The 18,291-nt window shown below is 47.1% G+C and overlaps 1 protein-coding gene and 1 non-coding gene across 51 annotated transcripts in view; one reads left to right on the forward strand and one right to left on the reverse strand.

Moving 5' to 3' along the window:
• Nucleotides 1-3,069, reverse strand: part of LOC100398008 (uncharacterized) — a 115,299-nt gene extending 112,230 nt beyond the window's left edge. For 38 of the 50 annotated variants that reach the window (XM_078347060.1, XM_078347059.1, XM_078347062.1 and 35 more), the window contains exon 1: nt 2,760-2,932. Coding sequence is in view for 9 of the 50 variants with exons in the window: in XM_078347071.1 (XP_078203197.1) it covers nt 2,760-3,025 (266 nt within the window). In the remaining 41 variants the exon portion in view is untranslated. Of the gene's footprint in view, nt 1-2,128; nt 2,312-2,759 lie in introns of all 50 variants that reach the window. The other 12 variants (XM_078347069.1, XM_078347068.1, XM_078347065.1 and 9 more) reach the window with 3 other exon arrangements.
• Nucleotides 3,070-15,803: 12,734 nt separating this feature from the next.
• Nucleotides 15,804-15,919, forward strand: LOC118146967 (U5 spliceosomal RNA). The gene has a single exon (XR_004733150.1). It is a non-coding gene; the product is annotated as a U5 spliceosomal RNA (small nuclear RNA).
• The last annotated feature ends 2,372 nt before the right edge of the window (nt 15,920-18,291 follow it).

Genomic DNA, 18,291 nt, shown 5'->3' on the forward strand with positions numbered 1-18,291 from the left:
TCAGAGAAGTAAAGAGACAGGACACTGAAGAACTGGTGAAGAGCATCTGGACTCGGGGGCTCCTGCCACTTGTGAGTGGAGATCAGTGATGGCCCCAAATGCCCATGAGCATGTGTATTTATTAGGTATAAGCGGGGGCAGGGTCACGAGTGAAGTCATCATCTATAGGCTTAGTAATGGGCATACATAATCATGTGAGTCACAAGCCAGGGGTCCACCCCATTATGTCACCTGGACAAAGGGGTGGGCTGTGCGTAGCAGGGTACCCTGCACAGTAGTGGAGGGTCATGTGCAGAAAAGGGGTCCACCCCCCATTAGGTCACCGAGGCAAGGAGGTGGGCTGTGTGCAACAGGTGTCACGCACAACACTGCTTATCTGGGGACTGGAGACTTCCAAGGATTTCTAATAGAAGGATATTGTAAATTACATGCAGTAGGAGCTGACAGACTTGTGCTCTTCTCTTAAGATATTTATGGGAGGATGATTCGAGCTAGCACAGAAGCAAGAAAAGACTGACAGGGTGTACAGCCGCTGTGACTGGTCACACCAGGGGGGTTGTTCTCCCCCGATTACTTCCAGGATCTCAGGCCTCAGGCCTACTTTCCACAGGAACTGGATGCAAGGTGCTACAACTCCTTTATCAGGTGGAGAGGCTCTTGCTCCAAGCCTGCCATACAGCAGTCCCATGCCATTTCAGGCAGGGACGCCACCGCCTGGGTCTTTGGTTCTTGTCCTTACTGCTTCTGTTCTGTGACTGCTCTAGGCATTCCTCCTCCTACAAACTAGTGTATGGTTATATAGAAGGATGATATAAATCAGCACTGAATGTGTCAGTACAGCTCCGACTACAGTACCTAGACCGTTAAATACAAAGATTATATAGGACTAAGTAGATACAAGTATTAAGCATGATTATATAAGCCAGATATATGTAAGCAGTAAGTTACACTTCAAACACTAATTCTATGAACTAATATATGATTACATATGCAGGATTATATAAAGGAAACAACTGAGCAAGAACACTATAAACTAAGATATTCTTCAGGCACTGCTTGTGCCTGGGGTCTGCAGTTCTCCTTCCTTAGTGCCCATGGGGGGTGTTGCCCACATACTTGTTTCAAAAAAAAAAAGTCTACAATTGGTAATAATTCTGCTTAAATTCCATATTAACCTCAGATGAAAAGTTATTTTTAGCTCTTGTTTCTTAAATACAAGAAACGTGCTGCTGCATCATGTTTTCCTTATTTATTCAATCAACTAACTTCAGGTGGAAGGTACTTATGAGTTTAAAACACCTTTCCCAAAGTGGAAATAACAAACATTTTGCATAAAAGACACTATGTTTCTCAAAGGGTATCTGAGAGTCTAATCAGCCTATTATCTTGGTTCGGAATAACCACTAACAACAAATGTGAGCTTTTTGTCACATCTATGTAGTTTCCCCTGTAAACGCATTTTAAATGCATTTTCAAAATGTTTCATTTGGCCATGATAATTATTTCCCCTGTAAAAAGCTACAGGATTTTGGTTTAAGAGCAAATGAGATAGAGTATCTGGTCCATGAGAAGGCTAAGTGGAAAGATCCACACCCTGAAGTTTGTAACCAACAACAGGACAAACTCCAATGCTACCTTGTTCACGTAATCAACAATATGTGAGTCGAAATAAACTAGTGAGCTGTACATTTCTGTCTCCATACCAATTTACCAATGAACAGGAGGGGAAGAAATTGCTCAAATGTGACCACAACAAACATCTCAATATTAGACAGTCTCTATTAAAATCGTAACCTATAAATTCTGAAATCATTCCTTCAACTTTTGTTATGTTTTTAATCCCCCCCAAACTAACCCAAAAAAGAAAAAACAGTAGCCATCTTTGAAATGTAAATTCCTCCCCTTTTCAAAGTAACTTGCCTAGGAAATTTAATGCATTAAAACAAAACGTAACAGACAAACCAATTACAATATTAAAAAAACTAAAATGATCAGTAACACAAACCAATTGCTCAAGTTTAGCGAAGCGTGTATTTTTAACCTGTCGGGGGTTTTCCTATTACACTAATAAGCAACAGCGTTTAAAAGTCATCCCAATGCCTGAAACACCACCATGCAGGTAACATACTTGTCCTTTTCTCCAATTAAGCTTAAACTCAGACCACTCCCCCTCCTGGCACACCGAGATACACGAGGGGAAATCCAAGAAATCAGATATGTTAAGTGCCGCTATCTTCTTCCAGAGTAGGGTCCAATTCGTGTTTGCCCGCAAATGTCACCGTCCTAGGAAGTCTGCAAATTCTGAGTAGCGCTGGAGCACAAAGGAGACACCTGTCCTAGCATCAGAAAGACACCGGGAAATGCAAACCCTCCCCCCGCCGAGTCAGCGCTGTTCCCAAAGCTTCGGCTGCAGGGATGGGGGGACAAGAGGTGGCCGCTGACCTCGCGGGGGCAGCAGACAGGGTCCCACACCCCAGCCCACCTCCTGAGAACCAGGAAACCAGTCAGGCTGGCCGGGACCCACCCTCCTCAGACCCTCGCTCTCTAGCCCAGCGCGGCACCCGCCCGACCACACCCCGGCCGCTCCGGCCTCCCGTCTGCACTCTGTGACCTCATCCGTCCCTGGCGGCCTCTGGGCCTGCCACCTGCACCTCGAGGCCCGGGCTCAGGCCGTCCCTGGGGCAGGAACACCCAGCCGCCACCCCGTCCGTTCCCCCCGCGGCGCGGTCCCCGCTCCCGGCCCACTCCCCGGTGGCTACCTGGAGGCGAGGGCGGCGAAGCACTTCACCCAGGGCCCCAGGTCGCAGAGGGCCGCGTGCTCGGCGGCCGCTCCTTCTCCCGCTCCGCGCGGTAGGCGTAGGTGGAGAGCGGGATTCCAGCGGGCACAGGCCGTACCAGGGGCACCCGCCCCCACGGCGGCACCAACACTCCCGGGAGGACCAGGAGGAAGGACGCCACCATTTAACCCCTCCAAGCTTCCGCCTCCTTCCGCCGCCCATTGGGCGACGCAGCCACCACACCCCATTGGCTGAGTCGCTTGCTCTGGGCCCAACCGCCCCAAAAGGAGGCGGGCGGAGCAGGGAAGGTGCGCATGGGCACGGAGGGCGGGGGTGGAGCGCGCAGCCGCCGAGGAGGCTGGATTGGCCGGCGGAGACCGAGGCGGCGCACGTGAAGGGCGGGGCCGGGGCGAGGGGCGGGACCGGGAGGGAGGGCCTTGGGGGAGCGGTGGCCCGGAACCTGTAGCAAGGATCCCACTGTGGGTGGCTGGGTGAGCCGTCGGTCCCTCCCTCTGGGATGCCAACCCCTTGCCAGCCTTTTTCCCTTTTTCGTCATCACTTGATATTTCTGACACAATCCAAATCAACTCTGGCCAATGCTTGGGCTCCTGAGCCATCCTCCTATGACCTGATCTTCCCACCACCACCTCCAGGCACTTTGTGTGCAACCTGTGCAAAACCTTTTTTTAATCTGCAAAAGTATGTTTTAAATTTAAAAACTATTTTGAAAAAATGATTTATGGGCCAGGCACAGTGGCTCACGCCTGCAATCCCAACGGTTTGGGAGGCTGAGGCAGGTGGCTCACGCCTGCAATCCCAGCAGTTTCGGAGGCTGAGGCAGGTGGCTCACGCCTGCAATCCCAGCAGTTTGGGAGGCTGAGGCAGGTGGCTCACACATGCAATCCCAACAGTTTGGGAGGCTGAGGCAGGTGGCTCACGCCTGCAATCCCAGCAGTTTGGGAGGCTGAGGCAGGTGGCTCACTTGAGGTGAGGAGTTTGAGACTAGCCTGGCCTACATGGTGAACCGCCCTCCCGCCTCTACTAAATAAAATAAAATAAAATAAAATAAAACATCCTGACTCTGCATCCATGATTTTCATAAATCTAAGTGGAGTTCTGCAGCTTCCCCTCTTATTGATTCCTTTGAGATCTCTTGTTAACGAGATTTCTTGATCATCTGCCTTCTTTTATGCCTGGGAGTTTTACCCATGTTATTGCAGACAGTGACTGTTATTTTTCATTACTATGTAATAATCCATTATATTAGATATCCCCAATTTTATTTATGCATTCTACTGCTGTTGGACATCTGGCTCATGTTTAGCTATTGCGAATTAAGTTGCTATGAACATTCTATGAATGAATTTTGGTGGATATAAGCCCTCATTTCTTTCTTTTTTTTTTTTTTTTTAATTGGAGAGACAGTTTTGCTCTTCTTGCCCAGGCTGGAGTGGAATGGCATAATAATGGCTCAGTGCAACCTCTGCCTCCTGGGTTCAAGCAATTCTCCTGCCTCAGTCTCCCAAAGTGCTGGGATTACAGAGCCACCCCGCCCAGCCAGCATAAGCCCTCATTTCTATTGGGAATACATCCGGAGTGGAATTGATGAGTGAGATAGCATCGACTACCTGGGTAGATGGTGCCCCTGTCAATTCAGGGGCTCCAAGTGAGACGGTGCAGTGCCTGCAGGCCCATCAAGCATGAACATTAACAAAAAAGCTTGAGTTTCTTCGAGAAAAATTCCAGGCACTTAGCCCTGAAAAGTCACTGAACAACGTGATAGGCAAGAAGGTAAACATAGCCAGCAGCACAAGCAGCGGCCCAAGGCCAGCAAAATGTTAAAAAGGGATTCATGTATGTCAGAAAATAGTAAGAGAAAGTGTGTGTGTGAGAGAGAGGTGGGAGGTAAAACTAAATAGAAAAAGTGTAAAGAGAAAAGACAGAGAAGCTTTTTCTTTTAAAAACTCAGACGGGGGAGGCCGAGGCGGGTGGATCACGAAGTCAAGAGATCGAGACCATCCTGGTCAACATGGTGAAACCCCGTCTCTACTAAAAATACAAAAAATTAGCTGGGCATGGTGGCGCGTGCTTGTAATCCCAGCTACTCGGGAGGCTGAGGCAGGAGAATTGCCTGAACCCAGGAGGCGGAGGTTGCGGTGAGTCGAGATCGCGCCATTGCACTCCAGCCTGGGTAACAAGAGCGAAACTCCGTCTCAAATAAATAAATAAATAATAAATAATAAAAACTCAGGCGGAACAGCTAAGCCAAAACATGTTTAAAAAGGTTTAAAAAGGAAAATTATAAAGCAAAAGAGGAGGGAATTGTGGGAAGTAGAAGAGTGCCTGTGGGCCCAGCTCCACAGGGGGTTAAGTGGGAGGACTTCTTGAGCCCAGGAGTTCAAGGGTGCAGTGAGCTATGATGGTGCCACTGCACTCCAGCCTGGGTAACAAAGGGAGACCCTGTCTTTTTAATAAAAAATGTTTGGGGCCTGATACAGTGGCTCGTGTCTGTAATCCCAGCACTTTGGGAGGCCAAGGCAGGTGGATCACTTAAGGTCAGGAGGTCGAGACCAGCCTGACCGACATGGTGAAACCCTGCCTCTGCTGATTAGCTGGGAATGGTAGTGCGTGCCTGTGATCCCAGCTGCAGGTGTGGACCACCATGCTTGACTAATTTTCTTTAATTTCATACAGATGGGGTCTGGCTACATTGCCCAGGCTGGTCTCGAACTCCTGTGCTCAGGTAGTGTTGGAAATACATGCTCTGTGCCACAAAGAAAAATTATCACTGAGACAAAGGATCTTTCATCAACGTAAATTGTACTTCCCGGACTGCAGGAAGGGCACTCCCGGTAGCCATTGTGCAGGAGAGTACGATGAACACAGGAGGAACCAGGCCAGCTGATACCAGTTTGGTTACATAACACAAGAGGCAGATGCCAAGGTGAAATTTGATGCGCAAGAGATTTATAGGAAGAAAAAAAAGCCAGTGAAGAATGAAGGAAAGCGGGAGCAAGAATAAGCATGGATGGGCTGGGTGAGGTGGCTCATTCCTATAATCCCAGCACTTTGGGAGGCCAAGGCAGGCAGATCACCCGAGGTCTAGAGTTTGAGACCAGCATGGACAACATGGCAAAACCCCATCTCTACTAAAAATACAAAAATTAGCCTGGCATGGTGATGGGTGCCTGTAATCCCAGCTACTTGGGAGGCTGAGGCAGGAGAATCACTTGAACTCAGGATGGGGAGGTTGCAGTGACCTGGGATCACATCAGTGCATTCCCACCTGGGTGACAGAATGAGCGAGACTCCATCTCAAAAATAATAATGATAAAAAGTAAAAAACAAAAAAAAAATTTAAAGGCATGAATGGACATAGTGGCTCATGCCTATAATCCCAGAACTTTGAGAAGCCAAGGCAGGGGGATCACTTGATGTCAGGAGTTCAAGACCAGCCTGGGCAATATGGCGAGACCCTGTCTCTACAAAAAAAGTAAAATTATTAGCCTGGCATAGTGGTATGCATCTGTAGTCCTAGCTACGGGGGAGGCTGAGGTGGGAGGATTGCTTGAGCCCAGGAGGTGGAGCCTACAATGAGCCATGATTGAGCCACTGTACTCCAAATCCTGTCTAAAAAAAATTAAAAATAAAATAAACAAAACAAATATTCCTGGAGAGCGTACTGGCCACAGTGCAGGTCTGACAACTGTTTGATGCTCTGCAGAGAGCCCAGCAGACTGTCCACGTAGGAGCTGTCGTAAGGCAGGAATGGCCCGAATCTGAAATTCCTGGCATGCAGAGTCATTGGCTGGCACAGGCTGGGAGGAGCATGCCTCAGCATGAAGCCTGTGGTGGGCCCCAGTGTTAGCAGATGGAGTGTCTTGGCCAGCCCGACCTCTTGCAGTAGACTCTCTCTCTTTTTTTTTTTTTTTTTTTTTTTTGAGACAAAGTCTCTCTCTGTCACCAAGGCTGGTATGCAGTGGCATGATCTCGGCTCACTGCAACCTCCACCTCCTGGGTTCAAGTGATTCCCCTGCCTCAATCTCCCTAGTAGCTAGACCTACAGGCATGTGCCACTATGCCCAGCTAACTTTTGTATTTTAATAGAGACAGTGTTTCACCATGTTGGCCAGGATGGTATAGATCTCCTGACCTCGTGATCTGCTCACCTCAGCCATCCAAAGTGCCAGGATTACAGGTGTGAGCCACCACACCCAGCCAGTATGCTCTCTTACAGGTGTGCATCTGTAATTCCACCACTTTGGGAGGCTGAGGTGGGCAGTCACTTGAGGTCAGAAGTTTGAGACTGCCCTGGATAACACAGTGAAACCCCATCAGTACTAAAAATACAAAATGAGCCAGGCATAGTGCTGGGTGCCTGTAGTCTGAGCTACTTGGGAGGCTGAGGCAGGTGAATTGCTTGAGGCCAGGAGGCAGAGGTTGCAAGGAGCAGAGATGGCACCACTGCACTCCAGCCTGGGGACAGAGGAAAACTGTCTTTAAGGAAATAAAATAAGGAGATCTAAGTGTGTTCCCACCACCACCACCACCACATTCCCAAACAGGTTTCCAAAGTGGGTGTACCGATGTAACCTCCCGTTAGAGCTACACGAGTCTCTGTCACACCACATCCTCCCAATCTTTTGCATTGTCAGTGCTCTCAGCTTGAGGATTTTTGATGACTCTGTAGGGGGCTCTCATTGTGGGTATTTTGGTTTTTTCTTTGTTTGTTTTTTTTTTGTTTTTTTTTTTTTTTTTTTTTTTTTGAGACGGAGTTTCGCTCCTGTTACCCAGGCTGGAGTGCAATGGCACAATCTCGGCTCACCGCAACCTCCGCCTCCTGGGTTCAGGCAATTCTCTTGCCTCAGCCTCCCGAGTAGCTGGGATTACAGGCACGCACCACCGTGCCCAGCTAATTTTTTGTATTTTTAGTAGAGACGGGGTTTCACCATGTTGACCAGGATGGTCCCGATCTGCTGACCTCGTGATCCACCCGCCTCGGCCTCCCAAAGTGCTGGGATTACAGGCTTGAGCCACCGTCTTTGTTTGTTTTTGGGAAGGAGTCTCACTCAGTTGCCCAGGCTGGAGTACAGTGGTGTGATCTCGGCTCACTGCAACCTCTGCCTCTCAGGTTCAAGCAATTCTCCTGCCTAAGCCTCTCAAGTAGCCACCATACTTGGCTAATTTTTTAGTAGAAGCAGGGTTTCACCATGTTGACCAGGCTGGTCCCGAACCCCTGATCTCAAGTGATCCACCTGCCTCAGCCTCTCAAAGTGCTGGGACCATAGGCATGAGCCACCATGCCTGGCCCCAGTATACATATTTTGATTGAATGAATGGACAGTCAAAAAATGTTTGCTATTAGGATGTTTGCACAAACAATAGGCCCACAGCAAACATCTTTTCCTCCCCCAAAAGAGGAAGTCCTCATCATAGAGATTATTTCACCCCTCCGGAAAAAAAAAAGATGAAAAGTTTTAAAAAAGTGTTTTGTAGGCCGGGCATGGTGGCTCATGCCTCTAATCCCAGCACTTTGGGAAGCCAAGGCAGGCAGATCCCCTGGGGTCAGGAGTTTGAGACGAGCCTGACCAACATGGAGAAAACCCATCTCTATTAAAAATGTAAAATTAGCTGGGCATGGTGGCATATGCCTGTAATTCCAGCTACTCAAGGGGCTGAGGTAGGAGAATCACTTGAACCCAGGAGGCGGAGCTTTTGGTGAGCTGAGATTGTACCATTGCACTGCAGCCTGGGCAATGAGAGTGAAACTCTATCTAAAAAAAAAAAATAGAGTGTTTTTTGGTGGAGCACAGTGGCTCATGCCCGTAATCCCAATGCTTTGGGAGGCCAATGTGGGAGGATCGCTTGAGGCCAGGAGTTACAAACCAGCCCGGGCAGCATAGCAAGACCCTATCTCTGCAAAAAATAAAAATACAAAGTTAGCCAGGCATGGGGGCACACGCTGTAGCCCTAGCTATTCAGGAAGCTGGGGCAGAAGGATTGCTTGAGCCCAGGAGTTCAAGGCTACAGTGAGCTACGATTGAGCCACTGCACTCCAGCCTGGACGACAGAGAAACACCCTGTCTCTAAAAAATAATAATGAATGACATCGTATTTTGTCATCTGTTCTCTGAAGTCCTTCTGCTTTCCCGAGGATGTCATCGTCCACATGGATGAGCATGCAGTTCACCTGACTCACCACCCTTCATGACCTTTGCTTCTACTCCCCTTAAGCTGCCACACGAATGGCTCTTGTGATCTTTTGAACGGCTAGATTTCTGAAATCTTCAACTCTAACATTCTTTCTACATGCCTTCTGTGGCAGATTATATTTTCCAAGGTGGCAGCAACAAGTTCTGCTATCCCTTGTGCTCCTCATTTTTAAATATTTAATTTTTTTAAAATTTTTTTGAGACTGGAGCCTTACTTCGTCACCCAGGCTGGAATGCAATGGTGTGATCTCCACTCACTGCAACCTCTGCCTCCCAGGTTTCAGTGACTCTCCTGTCGCAGCCTCCTGAGTAGCTGGGATTACAGGTGCCTGCCACCACACATGGCTAATTTTGTATTTTTAGTAGAGACGGGGCTTCTCCATGTTGGTCAGGCTATTCTTGAACTCCAGACCTCAGATGACCTGCCTGCCTCAGCCTCCCAAAGTGCTGGTATTACAGATGTGAGCCACCATGCCTGACCTAATTTTTAAATATTTTAAATAGGAAACAGTATAGACTGTGGACTACTGAGGAGACTGAGGCAGGAAAATCACTTGAACCCGGGAGGCAGAAGTTGCAGTGAGTCAGGATCGTACCGCTGCCCTCCAGCCTGGGACGTGGCGACTCCCTCTTTGTTGTTTTTGCTGTTTGTTGCCCATGTTGGAGATCAATGCCACGATCTCGGCTCTCCGAAACCACCAGAGTAGCTGGGATTACAGGCACGCACCGCCAAGTTCAGCTAATTTTGTATTTTTAGTAGAGATGGGGTTTCTCCATGTTGGTCAGGCCGGTCTTGAACTCCTGACCTCAGGTGATCTGCCTGCCATGGCTTCCCAAAGTGCTGAGAGAACAGGCGTGAGATACCACACCCGGCCCCTCCTAAAAACAATAATAATAACAACAATAATAATAGCACGTGCTTCTTCAAACATGACCTTAACATCGCTCCATGATGAGATCAGGTCTGTGCTCCTCGCCCTTGAATTCAAGAAGGTCTGTGACTGGCAGCAGTGATTCACGGTAGGTCATAAAAGGTGACACCATTTGTCCATGGTCTTCCTGGGATGCTCGCTCTTTCTCCCAGTAGCCACGCTGTGAGGGAGCCCAGATCACTGGGAGAGGCCACATTTTCATCTTCCAGTCAGCAGTCCCAGCACAGTTTTCAGATCACAGCGAGCATCAGTTGCCAGACCTGAGACTCAGGTAGGTTTTGCGATGACTCCAGCCCCAGCCACTGCAACAGCCTGAGAGACCCTTAGTGAAAATCACCTACCTGACCCCAGTCAACTCCCAGACCATGAAAAAAAATAATCCTTATTTTAAGTGCCCAAAGTTTTGGGGTCATATATTACTCAGTAAGAGTAACTCCAGTATCTTCCTTTCCTTCTAGCGTTTAGAATCTCTTATCACCAAACCTAGTCTCTCTCAGGTGACCTTTTCTGCTTAATCAACGATTTCCCCATAGACCTAGCAAGAGGTAGGTTGGGTTTCCTTCCTACTCTTCATGGCCACTCAGAAACCATTTCTTCTTGTTTCTTCCTCTTCTTTTTTTTTGAGATGGAGCCTCACTCTGCAGTGGCCCAGACTGTCGTGCAGTAGTGCAATCTCAGCTCACTGCAACCACTGTCTCCCAGGTTCAAGTGATTCTCCTGTCTCAGCCTCCCGAGTAGCTGGGATTACAGGCTGGGATTACAGCTGCCACCCATGCCCAGCTGATTTTTGTAGTTTTAGTACAGACAGGGTTTTACAATCTTGGTCCAGCTGGTCTTGAACTTCTGACCTTAAGTAATCCACCCACCTTAGCATCCCAAAGTGCTAGGATTACAGGCACGAGCCACTGTGCTCTGCCAGATTCTTCTTTTTCTTCCTCTTCCTCTTCCTTCTCTTTCTACTTCTTCCTCTTTCTCCTCCTCTTCCTCCTCCTTCTGCTCCTTCTTCTCCTTGTTCTTCCTATTCCTCCTCCTCCTTTTTCTCTTTGAGAGGGTCTCACCTGCCCAGGCTCATGCAATTCTCCCACCTCAGCCTCCTGAGTAGCTGAAACCACAGGCACATGCCACCATACCTGATTGGTTTCTGTTTTTATTTTTATTTTCTTTCTTTCTTTTTTTTTTTTTTTTGAGATAGAGTATTGTCCTATTGCCCAGGATGGAGTGCAATGGCACAATCTTGGCTCACTGCAACCTCCACCTCCCAGGTTCAAGTGATTCTCCTGCCTCAGCCTCTGTAGTGGCTGGGATTACAGATGCATGCCACTATGCTGTGCTAATCTTTTGTATTTTTAATAGAGACAGTGTTTCACCATATTGGCCAAGCTGATCCTGAACTCCAGACCTCAGGTGATCTGCCTGCCTTGGCCTCCCAAAGTGCTGGGATTATAGGCATGAACCACTGCTCCTGGTCCAATTGGTTTCTTCTTAGTTTTTGTAGATATGGGGGTCTCACTATGTCATCCAGGTTGGCCTCAACCTCCTGGTCTCAAGTGATCCTTCCGCCTTGGCCTCCCAAAGTGTTGAGATGACAGGTGTGAAGCACTGTGCCCAGCCTCATGTTTCATCCTCTTTAGCTAACCTGAGTGTCTCCGTGTTCTCCAGCACTCTGTTCCCTTGAAGACTCAATCTCCTGTGTGACGGCTGCAAGTCCTGCAATCCTTTTAGGATTTCCTCTCTAAGGACCATTCACAAAGTGTGAGTTCATTTGTCCACAGTCCACATTGCAGCCAATAGCGAAGCCAAACACCAGCTGTGCCTGGATCTCCCTGCGTACCACGTTCACCTTGCCTTGCGTACATTTCCTTCACTATACGAGGATAAGAACACCTTTGAGGTCATCAGTGTGCATGTTCTCTGTTCAAACTAAAACATTAATAAATAACTCCCACCAAGATGCTATTTTCTGGTGGGTCTGTATGTTAAAAGCAGTCATCTTCCAATCTAACTCCTATGAATGTTTATACTTCTGTTTATTCGAAAACTCCCTAATTAGAGACTTCCCAGTATCTTGCAATTCCCCAATGAGTCATAGGGAGCCCAGGAATAAATTATTCAAAAATAATTAGCAAAAAGTTGTATCTTGTTTTATTTACTTACTTGGTGATATTTTCCAGTTTAATTAGTTTCACTGATACAGAAATTTTTAGAAGAGGCTTCTTTGGGTTAAGAGCAATGCTCTTTCTTTCTAGTTTCTCTAGAGAAGAGGAAGAAGAAGAAAAATGAACAAAGCCCACGTTAGGAAACTTTTAGCTATGAGTAGAACACAGCACAATGAAAACTTTCCCTTTTATGTGAGAAATATATTTGGCCAGGTGCGGTGGCTCATGCATGTAATCCGAGCATTTTGGGAGGCCAAGGCAGGCGGATCACCTGAGGTCTGGAGTTCAGGATCGGCTTGGCCAACATGGTGAAACACTGTCTCTACCAAAAATACAAAAATTAGCCAGTCATCATGATGGCCGCCTGTAATCGCAGCTACTCGGGAGGCTGAGGCAGGAGAACTGCTTCAACCTAGGAGGCGGAGGTTGCGGTGAGCCAAGATCACGCCACAGAGTGAGACTCCATCTCAAAAAATAAATAAAAGTAATATATTTCACAAAAGTGCATTTAATGCAGGCAAATGTTGAGCATCAGAGAAATTGGTCTGGAGTCCAGAGATGCAGTGTTGCATTGGTGACAAGAGTGGCTTGGGACCCCAGCTTTACCACATTAATAGCTGCCCGTGCCTAGCAAGTTACTTAACCCCCCTTTGCCTCGCTATCTTCTCCATAAAATGGGGATGGCAATAGCACAGTGGTCCATGCCTCAGAGGGTTTGATGAGGAACAAGTGGTGGGCATGTGGTTAGTGCTCCATAAATGCTCTAGGTATTATCTTTATTCTTGTCTCTATGAGTGAAAGAAAATCCAACACTGGATCAGATTAAATTCTTTCAGAAGCAATGGCTGAAAATAAACTGCCATTCAAAACCTAAAATTACCATATTGGGTTAAAGCTATCCAAAATTTAACTGATCTACGTTCCAGCAATTCCACAAAATAGACAAATGTGTGTAGTTACTTAGAAAATTTAACAACTGCGTTTAAATGTAGATTCTTGGCTGGGCGTGGTGGCTCACACCTCTAATACCAGAAGGTTGGGAGGCTCAGGCAGGTGGATCACCTGAGGTGAGAGTTTGAGACCAGTCTGACCAACATGGTGAAACCCAGCTCTATTAAAACTACAAAAATTAGCTGGGCATGGTGACAGGCACCCTGTAATCACAGCAACTCAGGAGGTTGAGACCAGAGAACTGCTTGAACCCAAGAAGTGGAGGTTACAGTGAGCCAAGATCGCACCACTGCACTCCAGCCTGGGCAACAAAGTGAGATTCCATCTCAAAAAAAGCATTTAAAAAATGTAGATTCTTGGCCTTTGTTTCATATGTGATTCCCACCAGCAGAGATCTAAGAATGTGCTTTATTTATTATTATTTTTTTGAGATGGAGTCTTGCTCTGTTACAATCTATAGTGCAGTGGTATGATCTCAGCTCACTACAATCTCTGCCTCCTGGGTTCAAGCAATTCTCCTACCTTAGCCTCCTTAGTAGCTGGGACTACAGGCAAGTGCCACCACATCCAGCTAATTTTTTTTGTATTTTTAGTAGAGACAGGGTTTCACCATGTTGGCCAGTCTGGTCTTGAACTTCTGACCTTGTGAGCTGCCCACCTTGGCCTCCCAAAGAGCTGAGATTACAGACATGAGCCACTGCGCCCAGCCTGTGCTCCAATTTTAATGTGCTTAAGAATCACCAGGAAAGTTGTTAAAAATTAGCTATCCAGAGATTTATACATTTAGGGATTTAGATTCAGAGCTTTCGGAAACACTCAAAAATCTGCAGTTTTAACCAGTTTCTTCTCTCCAGGGTGAATCACTCAGAGGCACTTGTCTTCATCCATTCTATGCTGCTGTGACAGGTAATTTATAATGAGCAGATTTTTGTGGCTCAGGGCTATGGAGGTTAAGAAGTCCAGGTACAGGGCCTTCTTGCTCTGTCGGACAATGGCAGAAAGTATCTTATGGTGATGGAGAGCAGGAAGGGGCTACATTCATCCTTCAGAAAGAACCCACTCGTGTAATAATGAGCCTCACTCCCACAATAACCACATTAATGCATTAAGGCACAGTCTTCATGACCTAATCACCTCTTAAAGGTCCCGCCTCTCCACATTGTTGTATTAGGGATTCAGTTTACAACACACGAGCTTTGGGAGATACATCCAAACCACAGCATTCTGCCCCTGACTACCCAAATTCATGTCCTCACATGCAAAATACATTCATTCCATCCCAATAGCTCCAAAAGTCTTAACTCGTTCAGGACCGATGCAAAAGTTTAAACGTCAGAGTCTCATTTAAATCAGATATGGGCGAGACCCAAGGCACAATTCATCTTGAGGCAAATTTTCCTCCGGCTGTGAGCCTGTGAAATAATAATAAAAATAAAGTGATGTGCTTCCAAAATACAATGGTAAGACAGGCATAGTGTAGAGGCTTCCTTTTTTTTTTTTTTAAACAGCGTTTCACTCTTGTTGCCCAGGTTGGAGTTCAGTGGCACAATCTTGATTCACTGCAACCTCCACCTCCAGGGTTCAAGCAATTCTGCTTCAGGCCCCTGAGTAGCTGAGGTTACAGGTGGCTGCCACTACACCTGGATAATTTTTGTATTTTTAGTAGAGGGGGGTTTCACCATGTTAGCCAGGCTAGTCTCGAACTCCTGACCTCAGGGGATCCACCCACCTTGTCCTCCCAAAATGCTGGGCTTACAAGCATGAGCCACTACTCCTGGCAGTCATTTTCATTTCAAAAAGGAGAAATAGGCCTAAAGAAAGAAGTAACATGTCCAAAGTAAGTCCAAAACCCAGCAAGGCAGACAAATTAAATCTTAGGATTCCAGAATCATGTTTATTTCCTGTGCTGCTGCCTGGACACATTGGGAGGGTTGAGTCCCCAAAGCCTAGGGCAGCCCTGTCCCTCTGGAGCTGGCAGTAGAGGGCTAATATGCTGCTGTGCCTGCTGGGCTCAGTTCGCGCAGAAGCTCTCGTGGGTTGAAGTAACGTGTCTTCAGCTCTCCCAGGCTGGAGTTGCACGTTATTCACTCGACAGATCAGCCAGGCACAGTGAGTGGCTCATGCCTGGAATTCCAGCACTTTCGGAGGCTGAGGCAGGTGGATGACGTGAGGTTAGGAGTTTGATACCAGCCTGGCCAACATGGTGAAACCTCGTCTCTACTAAAAACACAAAAATTAGCTGGGCCCGGTGGCGCACGCCTGTAATCCCAGCTACTCTGGGGACTGAGGTAGAAGAATTGCTTGAACCCAAGAAGCAGAGATTGCAGTGAGCAGAGATTGCACCACTGTACTCCAACCTGGGTGACAGAGTGAGACTCCATCTCAAAAAAGGTAAAAAAAAAAGCTAGATTAGGGTTATACTTTTGGGGTTTTGAAATGCCTTGTCAATAGCCTGGGTATCAGTCTCTCATTTTATGACAAGTTATTATGACTTTTTTTGAAGGGAAACCACACAATAAATCTGATGCTTAAAGACATTTATCAGCTGCTAGTATGTGGAACACACTAAAGAAATGAAAGAATAATGGAGATGCAACCTGTTGCGTTAGCCATGGTATGAGACGGTAAGGACCCCGAGTTCATTAAGTCACACTTAATAAATGGCTTGAACCTGGGAGGTGGAGACTGCAATGAGCTGAGATTGTGCCACTGCACTCCAGCCTGGTGACAGACGAAGACTCTGTCTCAAAAAAAAAACAAAACAAAAACCACCTAATACTCTGGTTTCTCTACAGGTCCTATAAATCTTTCACCTTTTACTAAAGATTTCCATGGAGAGGAACAGTTATGAGTCTTTATACAATTTTTTGAGGCCTTGTGTTCACGAGGCAAAATAAAAAAACACACAAATTTAAAAACTCTACAGTTGTTGGTTCTCAGCGGTGGCCCCACCCTTGCAGCTCCATTAGGCTTGCCCTGGTGGAGTCTTTGCAGTGGCTCCGCCTCTGTGACAAATTTCAGCCAGGGGCTCCTGGCTGTGTAGTACGTGTTTTCAAATCTAGGTGGGGCTGCCGTACCCCACAGCGCACATCTCTGCACACACGCTGAGTTAGCACTGTGTGGATGCAGCCAGGGTTCATCATCCTGTATCTTCTGGAGTGGTGGCTGGACCCACTTAGGCTATTGGGTTTGAATTCATCCATTCTGATGCTGCTAATAGAGACATGCCTGAGAGCGGGTCATTTATTTAAAAAAGAGGTTTAATGCATTCACTGTTTAGGGTGGCTGAGGAGGCCTCACCATGATGATGGAAGGCAAAGGAAGACCAAAGGCGCGTGTTACATGGTGGCAGGCAGGACGGCGTGTGCAGGGGAACCAGCCTTTTGTAAAACCATCAGATCTCACGATCATGAGAACAGCATGGGAAAAGCTAGCTCCCATGATTCATTTACCTTCTACTGGGTCCCTCCCATCACATGGGGGGGATTATGGGAAAATAACTCAAAGTGTTTGTAGATTTATTTAAAAAGAGAGAAAAACAGGAGAAGGAGAGAGAAAGAGCGAACTCTCACACTGAGTGAGAGAATCCAGAGAGATGGAACCAGGAGGGGAAAGCAGCTTCCACACTGAGTGGATGGGAACAGACAGTATTCATGGAAGGGACTCAAACACGGAGTCCGAAGGGGTGTGGACGAAGGGGACTTTTAACCTGGGAGGAACCCCCACCTTCCTAAGACCCCAGGCCAAAGAAAGGAGTTTCTTAGAACTTCTGCTGGAGTGACTGACTCTTAGTTTCCTCCTGCGCCCGTGAAATTGAAACATAAACCATTAAATCTCCCAGAGGGAGAGAGACGGGAGGGGGCGTGGTGCTAGGAAGTTCTGGCTCTTAAAACTACGCCCCCTGGTGGACACGGAAGAGAACACATTCGCTCATTCTGTGGAGACAAGTTCTGGCCCTTAAAACTACGCCCCCTGGTGGACACGGAAGAGAACACATTCGCTCATTCTGTCAAGACAAGTTCTGGCCCTTAAAACTACGCCCCCTTGTGGACACGGAAGAGAACACATTCGCTCATTCTGTGGAGACAAGTTCTGGCCCTTAAAACTACGCCCCCTTGTGGACACGAAAGAGAACACATTCCCTCATTCCGTCAAGACAAGTTCCGGCCCTTAAAACTACGCCCCCTTGTGGACACGGAAAGAGAACACATTCCCTCATTCTGTAGAGACAAGTTCCGGCCCTTAAAACTACGCCCCCTTGTGGACACGGAAAGAGAACACATCCCCTCATTCTGTCAAGACAAGTTCCGGCCCTTGAAACTACGCCCCCTTGTGGACACGGAAAGAGAACACATCCCCTCATTCTGTCGAGACAAGTTCCGGCCCTTGAAACTACGCCCCCTTGTGGACACGGAGAGAGAACACATCCCCTCATTCTGTCAAGACAAGCTCTTGGCTTAGGCAGATGGAATATTGTAGAAAAATGTGTGTGTGTGTGTGTGTGTGTGTATGTACATTCTTGCACACAGATGTGGAGGTAGAAGTAGGGGGTTGAATTTGATAAAACCAGGAGGGAGCAGGCTGCTGGAAGGGGCACTTGTTTTGGCAGCAGCTGTGTATCTGTAGAGTTAATAAATAATTGTAAGCCTCAGTTTTGTCTCCTGCAAAATAAAGATTATAATTTCTGCCTTGATATATCAGTTAGGTGGTCCGCTATATGCAAAACATCTAGCATATAACAGGTGCTGAATAAATCCTTTCTGTAGCTCATTCTTAATCACTGCTTAATTTTTAGAAGTTTAGAATAACAAAGGCTCTTGTAAAAATTATTTGTAGTTATTATATAAAATCCAAGTCTCATAGAAAAGTACAAAGAGGCTGGGTGTGGGGTGGCTCACACCTGTAATTCCAGCATTTTGGGAAGCTGAGGCAGGCAGATTACTCGAAGTCAGGAATTTGAGACCAAAATCAGCAACATAGCAAGATCCCATCTCCATAAAAAATAAAAAACCAATATGGTAATGTGCACCTGTAGTCCCAACTACTTGGGAGGCTGAGGCAGGTGGATCATTAGAACCCAGGAGTTTGAGACTTCAGCCTGGGCCACAGAGTTAGACCCTGTTGATAGAGAGAGAGAAAGAGAGAGGAGAGAGAGAGAGAGAGAGAGAGAGAGAGAGAGAGAAATACAGAGAAGCAAGTAACAAATAATGAAATTTTCAACGACCAAGAAATAACTCTTAACATTACATGATATAGCTGGGCG

The sequence above is a fragment of the Callithrix jacchus genome, chromosome 13 (assembly GCF_049354715.1).
Source record: "Callithrix jacchus isolate 240 chromosome 13, calJac240_pri, whole genome shotgun sequence".
Classification (NCBI taxonomy): domain Eukaryota; kingdom Metazoa; phylum Chordata; class Mammalia; order Primates; family Cebidae; genus Callithrix; species Callithrix jacchus.